The sequence below is a fragment of the Felis catus genome, chromosome C1 (assembly GCF_018350175.1).
Source record: "Felis catus isolate Fca126 chromosome C1, F.catus_Fca126_mat1.0, whole genome shotgun sequence".
NCBI classification, from domain to species: domain Eukaryota; kingdom Metazoa; phylum Chordata; class Mammalia; order Carnivora; family Felidae; genus Felis; species Felis catus.
This window is the reverse complement of record NC_058375.1, coordinates 122,183,249-122,200,599: the sequence shown is the minus strand read 5'-3', so window position 1 is coordinate 122,200,599 and position 17,351 is coordinate 122,183,249. Positions and strand designations below refer to the sequence as shown.

The 17,351-nt window shown below is 33.8% G+C and overlaps 1 protein-coding gene across 4 annotated transcripts in view; it reads left to right on the top strand.

Moving 5' to 3' along the window:
- Nucleotides 1–17,351, top strand: part of DPP10 (dipeptidyl peptidase like 10) — a 1,363,298-nt gene that overhangs the window by 892,404 nt on the left and 453,543 nt on the right. For all 4 annotated transcript variants that reach the window (XM_019837999.3, XM_045033696.1, XM_019838002.3 and 1 more), the window contains exon 3: nt 3,161–3,256. In XM_019837999.3, coding sequence (XP_019693558.1) covers nt 3,161–3,256 — 96 coding nt within the window. The remainder of the gene's footprint in view (nt 1–3,160; nt 3,257–17,351) is intronic.

Genomic DNA, 17,351 nt, shown 5'->3' with positions numbered 1-17,351 from the left:
AACTTATAATTATAACTAAATCTAATAGAAAAAGTAAAGGATATATATGAAAAATAGAAGCTGTGGTATTATAGGGGTGCCTGAGTGGCTCAGTTGGTTAAGTGTCCAACTTCAGCTCAGGTCATGATCTCATGGTTCATGAGACTGAGCCCCACACTGGGCTCTGTACTGACAGGTCAGAGCCTGGAGCTGCTTCAGATTCTGTGTCTCCCTCTCTCTCTGCCTGTCCCCACTCACGCTCTGTCTTTCTGTCTGTCTCTCAAAAAAATAAACACTTAAAACATTTTTTAAAAAATACAATATTATAAATGTACATAAAATTTAAGTGGTATAAGCAGTTCTAAATTAAAAGCTATAATATTACACAATGGTTAAAGTTTTCCAATTTTCTGTGCATATGTGGGGCAGTTTTAATAAGATCTTCAATTTGGAAGGTTGAAATATGATTTTAAAGACATATAAAGAAAGATGTTTGCAAATTATTGATATATAATTTGAAATATTATTATTTGAAAATAAGATTATTTGCTGTGGTGCCCTTGACTTATTAAGGTATTTTTTCACATTAACATCTATATCTGTATTGTAAAAGATCCCATAACAAAATATGTATAAACATCTGTATCATAAAAGATACAATAGACAAAATGTGGGGGAGTTTGGGTGGCTCAGTTGGTGGCTTCGGCTCAGATCATGATCTCACGGTTTGTGGGTTCAAGCCCTGCATCAGGCTCTGTGCTGACAGCTCAGAGCCTGGAGCCTGCCTCCGATTCTGTGTCTCCCTCTCTCTCCCTCCCCCACTCCTGCTCTCTCTGTCTCTCAAAATTAAATGGAAACATTAAAAAAATTAAAAAAAACAATAGACAAAATATGTGGAATTTACCTGGGAACAGAAACAAAAATCTTTGTCAGAAAAACGGGTGTGTGTTTATTTAGACAAATGTATAGTGACTTGTATCTACCATGACAGATCATACAGATCATACAGAATAGTTTCACTGCTCTAGAAATCCTCTGTGCTCCACCTATTTTTCCTCCCACCCCTGCTCCAAAATTCCTCACAGCCACTGATATTTTTAGTATCTCCATAGCTTGCCTTTTTCAGAATGTTACATAGTTGGAATCATATAATGTATATAGCCTTTTCAAATTGTCTTCTTTTAGCGCACTTGGGTGGCTCCGTTGGTTAAGCATCTGACTTTTGGTTTTAGCTCAGGTCATGATCTCACAGTTTCATGGGTTGAGGCTCCACATCAGGCTCTGCCATAGCACAGAGCCTGCTTGGGTTTCTCTTTTGCCCTCTCTCTTTGCTCCTCCCCCACTCACACTGCCTCTGTCTCTCTCAAAATAAATAAATAGACTTAAAAAAAAACCAAATTGTCTTATTTTACTTAATAATAGGCATTGGCAGTTCTTCCATGTCTTTTCATAGTTATAGCTCATTTTTTATCACTGCATAATATTCTGTCATCTGGATTTATCTATTTGTCTATTCATTCACCTAGTGAAGGACATCTTGGTTCTTCCAAGTTTGGAGAATTATGCATAAAGCTGCTATAAACATTCATCGCCAGAGTTTTGTGCAGACATAGGTTTTCAACTCCCCTAGGTCAATACCATAAATCACAATTGCTGGATTGTATGTTTAGTTTGGGTAGAAACCGCTTAACCCTCTTCCAAAATGTCTGTAGCACTTTGCATTCACTCTAGCAATGGATGAGAGTTGGTAATTTAATTTATAACTTAGGCCTTCTCTAATTCCCTCTGCAAGATCTTTCTCTTCCTTTCTTTGAACTTCTGTAATACTCTTTATCCTTATTCTGACATTTATCATATTCCTTCTTGCTTTGAAACAAACTATTACAAATTTTCTAATTCATTAGCTTCAAAAAACTGACACGAGATAACTGTCTAATCTAAGAGTTATTTATCCTGAATCCCTCAGGACAGACAGATAGGTCTCCAGCATCTTACAGTAAGTTCTTCATTTAAAATTTTGAAAATTAAAGCTCCATTATCTGTTGAATGAATGAAGAAAGTTCAAATTTTGATGTGTCAGACTATCAAATGGGGCATTTTGTTTTGAAAATCCATATATAATCCCAATGCCCTACGCTAGGCTTGGCATCATACAATTCTCACTATTGCCATTAGTAATATTTTTTCCAGGTGTTTTGTAGCGATTATTTTGTGGGTTAAATACATGGCTGACTCATGTGAAAGGAAATTGCATTTGAAGTTATTGATTCTCTACCACAGCTTTTCAGCTGGAAGAAACAAAAGCTCTCACTGCAATAAGGCTGAACCTTTAAAAAACAATATCTAATGAGGTTAGTATATGTCTTTGACATTTTAGTATCAACCAGAGTGAAGGTCACAGCTGAAAGGTAACAAAGATGATTTTATACAGTAAATAAAAAATGCTATTGAAAAGAAAATGAAATACTGCTCACTGTTTATCACCTCTAGTATCAAAAGCATGTTTGTTATGCCTGATTTGGGTACTTCATCCATATTATTCTTCCATTTCATAGATTTTTGAATTGAAAAGGGGAGTGCACTTAGTTTTTATGTCAGGGGCCTATATAAATGTGTGCTTTTTATTAATATTCTGCAATTGTATTATTTGAATTTTTATGTTTATCTTTTAAATCTATTTAGTGTTTGTTTGGTAGTAATTGTGGGAACATGGTATTCGTTCTGTTTGGTGAACTTCCTTCTGAGTTGGGAAGTTTCTTTATCATTTATATTATGACCCTCAACTCTTTCATTTTTGGTGTTTACAACAAAAATATAAGTTTAGCGTTAGGAGAATATGTCAAAGTGGTTTTGGAAAGTAATGGAATGGATTATGGTTAAACCACGAAAAATGTGTGGGCACAGAGCACAACAGGAATTCTTAATTGCTTTTATATTATATATCACTACATAACAGGTGATTGACTAATTAAATTTGTGCTAGATGAAGATAATTATAATATTTAAAATAATTTAATGAAAACGTTCATGCAACAAAAAGCTTCAAATGCCAAAGGCCATACTAAAATGACTATGTTGTCCTCAACATATCTTTGAAACAAAATATTCCAAATTTTATAATTCATTAGTTTTGAAAACTAACATAAGACAAGTGTCTAATCCAAGATTTGTTTTATCTTAGATGAACTCACAAATTCATCAGAAACCAGATTGTCTTTAGAAGACCTCTTCAGGAAAGATTTTGTGCTTCATGACCCAGAAGCTCGGTGGATCAATGGTATGTGCACACATCTGTATGTGCTGTATTTATTTTGAGTTCCATGTAACTAAAATGAAATAATTATATTTGGTAGCTAATATTTTAATTAACATTATGCTTCAGCAATTATATATACCAATGTACCATTTAATCAGAAATTAATACCTTGGCTCATGTGAGAGAAAGCCAGTTTCTAAGATAGGTCATCATTCAAATTATTCTCAAGTATTAGATTGTTCTATATCTGCAGTGCCTCATGATTGCTAGTTATGTGACTTTAAGCATGTGCTAAATCTTAGCATTTCTCTGGATAATGCTTTTTGGTGTAGAAATCTATACTTGTAGAAGTTTAGATTTTGGGAGGCTGCATATGTAAATGCTTCAAATTTGGCAATCAGATTAGTTTTCTTTTCTCTGTGTGGCTTTTCTTTTTAAGTTTAAGTGCTACAAACTAGGGAGAATCTTTGCAAAGTTGAAATACTTACATATGACATGGAAATATATCGCACTTTCTTTTTCTGGCTTGGTAAAAAAAAGCCCCAAAAGACAAAAACAAAACAGAACAAAAAAAGCATCTCAGTTCTTCTTAGGTTAGTTCTGATTTTATTATTGTCAAAAGTTTTAAAAAAGCTTTTAGATTTAAAAAGGAACAATGAAAAATAAAAACCACTGAATGGCTCTATGGACTTTGGTTTTTCTTAATGAAAGGTAATAGGGGAAATTATTGGATAAGAAATGTGTTGGTAAAAAGGAAGTCATGTGTCCATTTCTTGAATATTCCAGTTTGCCTGACCATTCTAATCACTGTATTAGATAGCTGTTAATCTTTGCCCTTCACTTTATTTAGAGATAATAACTGTGCTTGTTTTCAAGGCATAGACTAGATTATTTGTATGACAGATAAAAGGAGATTTGCTTTTTCATCTAATAAAGATCATCTTACATACAGCCCATTCTTTCTTCTCTAATATTCTAATTAAGTGCATTTATGCCTGCAAATTAAATGTTAATTGGTGGAAGCTATAAAAAGGATGTAACTTAGTTTGTGAGGGCAGAGGCCAAATCATACTTGTTTACCTGGCCCTGATACAATTCCTGGAGATCAGAAGACACTCACGATTTGAATAAATGAATGAATGTATTTAATTGAAGTCCACTGTTATTTTTAGATAAACTCAAGTTTCAGTTGAAATTGGTTGGGATATGAATGTGTGCCATGGGGATGGTGTTATTGATAGAGAAAACAAAATAGCATTTTATTAACTTATTTGTATATTTTCACTTTGAATTGTTCGCAATTTTGGGATTTGCCACATTGTTGCCTTGCATTTATGATTACTTTAGACATACACTGTATTTATTTCACATGAGCCCCATGACTAAAGAAGGCTAATGGAGAGGTATATCATTACCAGTCATTGCATGGATGTCTCACAAATGTTTCTTCTGTTTTTAATTTCAAAATCGTCTTTGCACTTGCTAGCACTTCTATTTTCTATTAAAGGAGATGACATAAAAATTGTGGAAAAAATCAGGAGTCAATAGATTTGAACTGTTCAGCAATATTCTGTTTTATTTACCACAGTTTTGGCCCAACTATAGAAATTTGCATAGTCTTTGGAAATCAAGAAAAAAAAATCATGGACTTTTCTCCTTTCTCAGGTGAACTTGGACTATTTAAAGAGGCATTTACTCCTGTGTATAACTGACACTTTGATATTGAAGTGCCAGAGGACTGGACAGATACTTAAGCAGTGAACTGCATGCTAAATTAAGCCATATTTCAATATCTAGGACACACATTCTACTTTAGCACTTTACAAGATACTAAAGTAACATATTTGCAGTCAGTTATTTTCATCATTTTTTTTTTCATGATTTCTTTGCCAATCATTGGTAAACTTAATCTTGACAAAATATCTTAGGACAAAGCTGCAGTGTTCTTCTCATTATACTCTAAGTAAAACCTAAGACTTAACATGTTTATAAAATAATTTGGCTCAAAAACAAGCTTTTAAACAAGGTGAAACAAAATTTAAACTCTTAGAAGCAGACACTCTTTATAAATACCCCTGAAGAAATTGACATACTGTTAGTAGATTGTATATACTGGGTTGCTTTTCAAGTAGAGGAATAGATTTGTACTCATTCATTTCTCTTATCCAGCTCAGATCTGCTTTCTGGCAATCACTAGATACTTGGCCTATTTACATATTCCTCACATAGCCAGAAAATACAGTGGGAACTCTGTGGATAAAATGTGTAACCTTGGCCTCATTATCACAGATTATATCAAAAGGTGAAATGTGATCTTTCTATTTATGAGATGTCTCACTAGGTTTTCTTAGTATATGCATGGCTTAAAGGAGTCAAAGCTGAGCTCATTTGGAAGCTTCATTTGATTCTTGGAGGTCACCTAGGAGCACTTACTGCATTACTGGTCAAGGAGAAGGAGGGAGTCGAGATGGCCCTGACGTGTCTAGGTTGTTGTGAAGCAATGTCATTCATTATGCTGCTTCTCAACTAATATATCTGTGAATGTCACTGCAGCCTTGGATAGGTGCTCATATTCATGGTTAGCTTAACAACTCTCTTCCCCCAAATCTGCTCATATCCTTGAAATCTCCATTTTTATAGCATCTTTTTCCTAGTTACATCACCTTGAAACCTGGAAATCCATCTTCTATAACATTATTCATCTCCCCACATACATTTGATGATCAATCAATCATCAAAAAAAGACCTAACATTAATTGAGGGCCTTCTGTGTTAGGCTTTGTGCTAGATATTTTCTATACATATTTCATGAATAGCATGTAAAGTTAAGCTACGAACCCCAGAAAACTGAAACTTAAGCAAAAAGTATGTATCCAAAAACACAGCTGATAAGAGATGGACCCTGCTCTCCTCACTATGTTTAAGTCTAAAACTCAACTTCTTTCATTGTTTGACTCTGAGATGCCAATCCCAGTCTCCAGTACACTTTCCAGCTGCTTTGATAATCTCATTGCTATGGATTTCATTGCTGTTGATCCTGTTATCTTTAATAATGTGGTAATGTCCTCTCCATAGGTATATCCATACGATGTTAATTTATGTGGTCACTAAAAGAAAGATAGGTATTTGTTGACATGTTTATGATATAAAAAGTGAATAAAGACGTCTTCAAATCAGTGTTGATGGCATGTTATATCATATCATCTGTATGTGATATGTGTGCAGATGGCTATGTGCATATGGCTGGATTTTGGCCTGCCTTTTTTTTTTCTTTTTGCCTATACATTATTCTCTCTAAATTTTCTTTAATACATGTGTACGTTTATGTGATTTTTATAACTAATTAAGAAAGAGAATGTCCTTCCCATTTTTTCATCACATGGATCTCCAACCAATCCCTCCATCAGTCTCCTTCTCCTGTAAACTAAAACTTTATAAGGTCCAGCTAAAAACTGTTAATGCATTCTCAAAAAACATCAGATGGACCCCATTGAATAAATTTCAAACTCTTCCCTTTGTAGCAAGCCTCTTAGAATTAAGCTCAGCCTCTTGTCTACTATTCTGCTTTACATTGTATTTCAGACACATTGAACTTCTTGATGTTTTTCATAAGCTGCAAAGCTTTCTTGCTCTATGCCTTTGCCTACACTATTTTCTCTGCCCCAATCTCTTCCCTAATCTGAAAACCCAAATTTTATCCCACTTGAAACCCAGTGCCCAAAGAGCCAGTGACTATTTTTCCTGCCAACTGTGAGGGTCACCATCATCTTCTAAACATCTAAACCTCTAAACTCTCCCATACAGAGACTTCTACCTTGATTATAATTATAACATACCTCATCTCCTTTAATACAGTGCTTCTAAAACTATTGTGAAATGTCACTATTTTTAAATTTAATTAATTTGTTTTTATATCTGACCCTTGAAAAGCACTGGGTTAGGAGTGCCTATTAATATAAATAGTTGATTAATACGTATTTTATGTATTACATGTATTATATACTGTATTCTTATAATAGAGTAAGAGAGAAAAGAAAATGTTCTTAAGAAAATCATAAGGAAGGGGCGCCTGGGTGGCGCAGTTGGTTAAGCGTCCGACTTCAGCCAGGTCACGATCTCACGGTCCGGGAGTTCGAGCCCCGCGTCGGGCTCTGGGCTGATGGCTCAGAGCCTGGAGCCTGTTTCCGATTCTGTGTCTCCCTCTCTCTCTGCCCCTCCCCCGTTCATGCTCTGTCTCTCTCTGTCCCAAAAATAAATAAACGTTGAAAAAAAAAAAAAAAAAAAGAAAATCATAAGGAAAAACAAACAGTACAAGATTAGGGATAACTGTTAACATAAACAGTAGATTAATACATATTTTTTTTATTTTTTTTAAATATTTTTTAACATTTATTTATTTTTGAGACAGAGACAGAGCATGAATGGGGGGAGGGCCAGAGAGAGAGGGAGACACAGAATTTGAAGCAGGCTCCAGGCTCTGAGCTGTCAGCACAGAGCCTGATGCAGGGCTTGAACTCACGGACCATGAGATCGTGACCTGAGGAAGTCGGACGCTCAACCGACTGAGCCACCCAGGTGCCCCATATTTTATATATTATACATATCATATACTGTATTCTTATAATGAAGTAAGGTAGAGAAAAGAAAATGTTGTTAAGAAAATCATAAGGAGGAGAAAATACACTTTAGAGCACTGTCGTGTATCCAAAAAAAATCTGCATGTAAGTGGACTCACATAATTCAACCCCATGTTGTTATTTCAAATGTGGCATGAATCAATACTTTTGAAAAATACAACAAAAGTAAATTACTAAAAAAAAAGATTCCTACATATTCCAAATACAACCCCAAATTCTACCTTACTCTATTCAAGAGTTCTAAAATTATATTTCAAAAATATATTAAATAAAAATGTAATATTGGAATTTAAAAAAAGAACTTTAAATATATCTTTGGAAGACTGGATACAGGCAGTTAATAGAGAGTATTGCTTTTACTCTTCTTTTTGTTAGTCCTAAATCAGAATTAAACAAATATTGAGAGAGAGAGAGAGAGAGAGAGAGAGAGAGAGAGAGAGATGATTCATATTATATGCCTGTTCTCAGATTTGGAAGAAGCACTAGCCTTGCTGTTTTAAAGATTTTAATGTAATAAATGAGCTTGCCTCCTTCTTGTTAATTAATCTAGGCTAGACTGATGACAACACTACTTACTGAGAATAAACTTTATCTAGATTATTTCTACTTTTTGTTTTGTCAATATTCATAGTAGAGAAGAAATCAGTCTCTAAAATAAGGATGATAGTGGGGGGAATTTTTAATGCAGTTTTGGTAACCTCAGTTTACTCATTTTGAGCTTTTACCCATAACAAATCAGGCAATAACTTGAGAACTTTATCTTCAACTCTTTACCACTAGCCAGTTTCAAAATTTATCCTGTAGGGTATAGATCCTTTAAATCACCTTTTGATAAAAAAATAGATTTTGGATTTTAAATACATATGGGTTCTAGTAGACAAACTGATGTTAAATTATACAATTGTGAAATGAGGTTTTATTGTGTAGAGCTAGTCTGTCACTGCCTTTGCCACTAGTTCAACTATGCAGTGAGATTAGTCCACTTAGACATTTGGGCCTGCAGGGATGTCAGATTGCCCTTGGAGTTTCTAAATGTGTGCTCTCAATTAACCTTATCCCATTGTGGACCAGTGGCCAACCCTTTACTTGCTGACTGTAGTTTGCCAACATCAGCTCTAAGAGACAGAAAGCCCTGAGGAGAGGTGCTTGTATCATATTCATGTTTGAGTCACCCCAGCAGTTAGCACCCTGCCTGGACTCCTTTTCTGCTCAGTAAATAGTTTACTTAGTGTAGTGGAGTGAACTGTTGTATTTTCCTTGATATATAAACGTGGTCCCCTTGATCCATAATCAGTACAGGATTCAGTTCGGCTCCTTTTCTCATGATATGTCTAGATTTTCCTCTGATCTGTGCAAACCTGTCCTTCCCCGTGTCCACCCAGCATGTAAGCTGTTGCACATTGTTCTTGAAAAATGGCTATTTGGGAGGAGCAATGATATGTGAGGCTCTGGATTTAATCATGACTTTATTGGACTTCTGTTGGAACCAGTTCAACCCATCTCCCAAGTGATCTCCAAAAACAGATATTTAAACCTGTTATCTTTTATGTGATGTGTGACTGTATGACATACTGATATAGGGAAGTCACTAAAATGAGACAAGCCAGGGTCTCAGCAATTTTTTAGAGCCTACCAAGGCTTGTGTTTTGTTTTGTTTTCATTTAAACTGTGGGTAGATAGTCGTTCCTATATGTAGAAACATGGTGAAAATTAAGTAAGCAAAAATGTGTGAATAGCAAAGATAACAAACATAAAGGCAAGAAAAAAAATAAAGGAAAGGTAAGAAAATGTGTAAGTAAAAAAGAAAGGTCTGAAGCCTAAAGATCTTTAAATGGTCAGTATCCTGAATAACCACTTTTAGAGATGATCCAGTCACCTGGTATTTCTCTGTAAATACCCCCCAGCAGCCTCATCCCGATGAACGATGTCTGAGATACTGAACAGAAGGTGAAAAGCCACTGTTGTATTCTTCATGAAAAATAAATTATTGAAGTAATATCAATATTATTCCAATAATAGAGGAACTAATATTGGGAGAATCAAACAAATGAATCTCGTTTATTATTTTTTTGTTTGTCACTATTTCATCATGCTAGAATTTTGGTCTATCCGTTCAGTTTGGTTGTGTTGCAGAAACTTGGATTTTTTGTGCAAAGGGAGCTAGTTACAGCTTCTATAGCAATCTCACTCCTAGCCCTCCCTGGCAGAAGATTAACTTTTTTCCCTTATTTTTTGTTTGCTTTTACAAAAATAAAATTATAACCATCAATCAAAGTGTTATTCAAAAATGGTAGAATTGAATTCATGACTGTGAGGTTTGGGGGATAATTTGTATTTTTATTACAGCATAATTTATAAGGACAAAATATTGAATAGATAGCAAGTGTACAAAAGTAGGTATGTGATTAGATAATTCATCTTATGTCTGTTTTTCCATCTCTTTAACATTGACCTTGTGAAAAAAATAATGACATTAGAACAGCTCAGCATAAAATGTTAAGTGAAAGTAGTAGAATCTAGAATTACATGATCTTGCATAGAATTATACACACAGTACATTCACAATTACATTACATGCATGTTCACATATGTAGATACAAAGAAAATGATGTAAGAATTAAACATGCTAACATATCCAGTAACTTTCTGATGGAGTGATTATGAGTTACTGTTTTCAATTTTTTCTCCTCTGTTGTCTCTTATCGAAATTTGAACAAATATGTTGTTACTTTTGTAACATGTAAATAATTACTAAAATTCTCATTAAAATGTAAATTCAGCTAGCTAAATGTTTTGTCACTGTGTAGGGTACTTTTATTTACTGTGTGAAAACAAGTTAGGTATGTGATGTAAAATGATGAGTGCTTAGAATGCCTGGCAGGGCTGAGGAGTGTGGAGGCCTACAAGATGTGAAAGAAGACACTAGAAATAGAGTCTCATCTCTGGTATACCCAGAGATGAGCCCCCACCCCTGCCACACTGGGATAAAAGACAGACTCTTCTCTTTTTGCCCAAAGACCGACGTGAGAGGTTCAGAGAGAAGCATAGGTTGTTACTGAGATTGGGAGAAGGGGAATGTTCTAAGAGCAATGCTGGACTTTTTTTCTTTTGTAATTTTTATTTGATTATAGTTGACACACAATGTTACGTTAGTTCTAGGTGTACAGCGTAGGGTTGGGCAGGTCTTTCTGTTATGCTGTGCTCCTCATAAGCATAGCTACCATGTGTCACCATATAATGCTTTTGCAATACCAGTGACATATTCTTAATGCTGTATCTTTCATTCCTGTGACTTATTCTGTAACCAGAAGCCTGTATCTCCTATTCCCCTTCTCCTTTTTCCCCACACACCCCCTCCCCTGGCAACCATGTTTGTTCTTTGTATTTACATCTCTGGTGCTGCTTTCTGTTTGCTTATTGTTTTGTTTTGTTTTAGATTCTACATTTCAGTCAAGCAGAATCAGACCTGTACTGCTTTAAGGGGTGCAGATTCTTAGGACAGCAGTTTTATTCCCTCTTTCCCAAGAGTTTGGGACAGAATATTCCCTGTATTTTACTAGTGTTCTTTTTTTCTCTCAGTGATAAAAACATATTAGAGAGAATTGATTAGTGAGGTTAAAGATATAGTTAATTGTTATCCTGGTCATTGTTCTTTTTTTTTTTTTTTTGGAGTGACATATGTCAAAATATCTTACAATCTTACTTAATTTCTTGCCAAGATTAAAAAATACATACAAAAGTATACCATTAAAACATTTTTACGTATCTCTAATTACCAAAGATGCTTTCCTTATTGCTTTATGACTTATATGTCATATTGTGCTTTTACTGAGGTTTAATCTACATTAAATGACTTGGAATAAAAAATAAAATCAAAATATTTTCTATAAAAATCATACTATGGCAACCTTATACACTAACTGCAAGTATTCAAATTTTTGTTTGAAATTCAAATCTAAATAGTTTTTAAAGGAAATATATTTAAGATTCTAGCTTATCTTAAAATGACATAATTTATACTAAACGCTGAAGGAGAATAGGGAAATGGATTTACCCATAAAATTCAGTGTTAACATTTCAAGGAAAAAAATTTCAAGGAAAAAAAAAAAACGATAGTTCTATGTTTTATAAATACAATGATTACGTTAGAGAATTTAAAGGGAGTGGAAGTAGAAACCAGACTTTAGATTAAGAGAACTAAACTTTGATGTTACAACCTACTTTTCAAATAGGAAACTGTGTTTGGTTTTCTTTCAAAGAAGGAAAAAGGAATCTGAGTTCGATGAAACAGTTATGTTTAAAGTTAATCAGCAAGCATTATTTAGTTTTAACTGTAGGCCTTGCACAGGTTTTTGTATATTTCAAGTGGGATCTGTGGGCATTTGAAAGGTTTGTGACAAAATAAATAGTGTTCTCATAGACATAGTGCATTTCACACAATTGTGGTTGCTCTAGGCTTTGTAGGCCCAGGGACCGAGTTTGTCAACACAAATGTAGATTAATAGACACTTTGACATCGACACCTACCTTTCCATCAATTTATTCATTTATCTTTTTATACATTAAAGACTATTTATGGGGTATTGCCAACAATGGTTATGGATACAAAAGCATAAAGATGAATAGAGACAGCCTTTCACACTGGGAAATTATGAATATTAGGATTCTTTCTCCATTGTGCACAGTATCTTTTCTGATATCTAGGGTTTAAAGAAGTGAAATTAGTAATCAAAGGCTGTAATCGGGCAGAACTTAGAAATAACGAGATTTATAAGACATATTCAATCCAAAGTGCGATGAGGTTTGATTAACATTTTTTTTCCCCAGTATTGGAAACATATATCCATGTCCCACATCTTTCTCTCAGGTATGATAGAGGAGACACACTAGTACATTTTGCTTTTTGAACTATTCTTTGTTCTTTTTACCTCCACTTTACTTGATATAGTCTTCACCTGTATGTATTAATAGTTATTACTAACATACACGTGTACCACTGACAAGTTTACAAGATACAAAATATGAGTAAGGTACCTAGAGGATTTAGAAACTAGATGAAAATTCAGTGATAGATTTCTGGATTATTTTTTTGAATCATATAAAACAGTTGGAACTGTAAGAAATTAATTTGAGGTAAAGATAACTAGAGGTCCTTATGGAAGAGATGAAGTTTGGTGTCCCTGTAGAGGGCATGTGAGCATAGAAGAAAGAGGGCATTGCTGGGAAAACAAGACTGTATTGTGACAGTGTCATAGATATTAGCAAAATATGTAGGATTAAAGGATGCTATTGCTGTGTGTGGGTTGTAAGTGTGTGTTTAAAATTAATGGTGAAAGAACATGAGGCACACGGGTGGCTCAGTCAGTTGATTGCTTGCTTGCTGCTCAGTTGATTGCTTGATTGCTGCTCAGGTCATGATCTCATGGTTCATGGGAACAAACCTGGTATCAGGCTCTGTGCTCACTGTATGGAGCCCGCTTGGGATTCTCTCTCTCCCCCTTTTTCTCTATCCCTGCCCTGCTCATGCTCTTTGTCTCTCAAAATGAATAAATAAACTTTAAAAAATTATTTAAAAATTTATGGTAAAAGAAGTTGATCAATTTACTATTGACATATAATTAAAATATTAATACTGTTATTTTACTGTGCTTGTTATATCTTAATTTCCTTTAGTGGATTTAATCTTTTATTAGATCACCTTTTGAAACAGAAGAATTTGTGGTTGCTCTGATGATTATCAGCTATTTTATTTTCATTAGAATTAAAATAGGAGATGCTGGTAATAGGAATTTCACCTAATAGGTGAAATTTTTATAGTTTCATCAAAAACCATTTAATCAGAAAGTGGTTAATAATACATCAGAATTTATGATTACTTTTCTACTTTTCTAGGATATTTCCACACGTTATTTATTTGTATTTCTTTGAAAAACCTTCTCTGGAAGTCAGAGTGGCCATTAATTTTGTGTTATAAATGAGTGAATTGAGGCAAAAAAGGTTGTCTTCACCTCTTTGCAATTCAAAATCAGTAATGAGCTCTAGCTAGAATCCAGTCTTCATGTTCAATTTTGGGTAGGATACACTGGAGTAGATAAAATGTGTTAGGTGAATTTTTTGTGTTGTCCTTAAACTAACATTTAATAATGTTTATAAATTAAAAAAAACATTGATAGCTTAAGGAAAGGCATATTAATGGAAAGACCTAATAATAGTGAAAATTTTCTTTGACATATCTGTCTGAATTTGATTAGAATTCTTAGGTAATTTTGAGAAAATATAATCATTTTGTATCATTGATTGTAAGTGCAATTAAAAAAAAAAAAAAACTCTTGCAGCAAACCAAAATAACAACTTACGTTTACATGCTTTTAATTAATCTTCCTTTCCTTGAGTCACATTTTCTGTTTGTGTGTGTGTGTGTGTGTGTGTGTGTGTGTGTGTGCATGCACATGTGCATTTCTTTCTAAGGCTAATTTTTCTTCATCACCTTGGTCATGTAGTTAGTTTGGAGACCATTGAGATCTTTAGATAGCACACAGTCAACTATTCCATTAGTTTGCTTTGAATAAACAGGTATTAACATGTAAGCACATTTCAGAAAGTCTTTAGGAGAATTGCTAGAGATAATATTGTTTATCATTAAATGGCTAATACTCTCTATGGTAAATCATTTCAAGCACAAACATTGAGTCAACTGAAATATTCTATCCATTTGGTTTCATGTGTGTTCATGTGTTGCGTTCATACATAACAGGAGGTTTATCAGATGTGGTTCTACTTCTTTTCTATATTTGCCTTTTATTTTTGATTTTGATGAAAATTAAATGTTATTTTAATATACTTTAGGGATACAAAAATGATGTTATAATATCTTCCTTCATCAATTTATTATTAATGATAATGATAAAAGTTGTGCTTTTGGGAGGGGGCATCTAATAGTAGCCAGAAGGCATGATTTGCATTTTTAATTCATTATATCTAATTTTATAGTTTCCTAAGTAGAGATATATTCCTTTTATAAATAACGAAACTGAGGTTTAAAGCAAATAGATAATTTTTTTCAAGTTCACACAGCTATTCAACATAGTACTGCAAATCCTAGCTGTAGCAATCAGACAAAATCTATATCCAAACTGGTAAGGAAGAAGAAAAAATTTCACTATTTGCAGATGACATGATACTCTACATATAAAACCCTAAAGAAGCCACCAAAAAACCACTAGTTCTAATAAATAAACTCAGTAAAGTTGCACAATACAAAATTAATATACAGAAATCTGTGGAATTTCTATACACTAACAATGAAGTAGCAGAAAGAGAAATCAAAGAAAAAACATTTACAGTTGCATCAAAAAGATTAAATTAGGAATAAACTTCACCAAGGTAGTGATAGATCTCTACTCCAAAACGGATAATGCACTGATGAAAGAAATTGTAGATGGCACAAATGGAAAGATATTCCTTGCTCATGGCTTGGAACAATGAGTATTGTTAAAGTATCCCTACTCCCCAAAGCAATCTACAGATTTAATGCACTCTCTCTGAAATACCAGTAGCATTTCTCACAAAACTATAAATGGTAATACTGTAATTTGTGTGGAACCACAGAAGTCCCTGAATAGCCAAAGCAGTCTTAAGAAAGATGAACAAACTGGGGATATCACAATCCCAGAAATCAAGATATACTACAAAGCTATGGCAATCAAAACAGTACAACACCGGCACAAAAATAGACACATTATAATGGAATAGAATATAGAACCCAGAAAAACCCACACTTATAAAGTAAATTAAGCTATAACAAAAGAGACAAGAATGCATATGAGGAAAAGACAGTCTCTTCAACAAATTTACTGTGAAAAGTGGATATCTACATGCAAAATAATGAAAGTGGGCTACTTTCCTATATCATTTACAAAAACAAGCTCAAAATGTATTAAACACCTAAATGTGAGATCTGAGACCATAAAACTCCTTAAAGAAAACATGAACAGTAATTTCTTTGACATCAGCTCTAGACATGTCTCATTAGGCAAAAGAAACAAAAGCAAAAATAAACCATTGAATTACACTACAAAAGAAAGTTGTTTGCGCAACAAAGGAAACCCTCAACAGAGCAGCATGGCAACTTACTCAATGGGAGAAAGTGTTTACAAATGTTATATCCCATAAGTAGAGTTAATATCCAAAATATATAAAGAATTTATACAAGTCAATAGCAAAAAAAATAAATAATTTGATTAAAATGGGCAGAGGGCCTGAATATATATTTTTCTAAAGAAGATGTACAAATGACCAATAGAACATATGAATAGCTACTCAACTTCACTAATCATCAGGGAAATGAAATCAAAATCATAATGAAATAATTACTTCCCCCAGTCAGAATGGCTAAAATCCAAAAGACATGAAATAACAAGTGTTGTCAAGACAGGGAGTGAAGGGAACCCTCATACACTGTTGGTGAGAATGCCGACTGGTCCAGCCACTGTGGAAAACAATATGGAGGGTTTTAAAAAAACTCAAAATAGAACTACCGTATTATCCAGCAATTCCACTATTGAGTATTTGCCCATAGAAAATTAAAACACCAATTCAAAGAGAGACATGCACTCCTATGTTCATTGCAGCATTGTTTACAACAGTCAAGATATAAAAGCAACCTAAGTGTTCATTCATAAATTAATGGATAAAGAAGATTTGGTATATACATACAATGAAATATTTTTCAACCATAAAAAAAGAATGAGATCTTGACATTTTTGACAACCTGGATGGACCTAGAAGGTATGATGCTAAGTGAAATCAGTCAGAGAAAGACAAATACCATATGATTTCACTCATAATGTGAAATTTAAGAAACAAAAAAAACTAACAAAAAAGAGACAAAAAAGCAACTCTTAAATACAGAGAACAAACTGGTGGTTGCCAGATGGGAAATGGGTGGGGAGTTGGGTACAATAGATAAAGGGGATTAAGAGTACACTTTTGATGAACACTAATTATGGAAATGTTGAATCATTATAGTGTATATCTGAAAATAAAAAAAAAAGCTATCAGAATCAGAATTTGAGTTCACATATTCTACTGTTAAACTCAGGTAATGACGAACATTTTAACTCTTAACAAATGTAAGCTTAAGGAATAGACTATTAAGAGAAAGACCAAAAGTAGAAAAATATAATTTTTAAAAATAAGATTGGGGTGCTGGGTGGCTCAGTAGGTTAAGCATCCAATTCTTGGTTTTGGCTCAGGTCATGATCTAATGGTGTGTGAGATCAAGCCTCATGTTGGGCTCTAAGCTGACAGTACAGAGACTGTTTGGGATATTCTCTCTCTCTCTTTCTCCCTCTCCCTCTGTCTGCCCCTCCCTTGCTCATGCTCCTTCTCTCTCTCACTCTCTCAAAATAAATAAACATTTATATATATATATATATATATATATATATATATATATATATATATATATATGTTTGTTT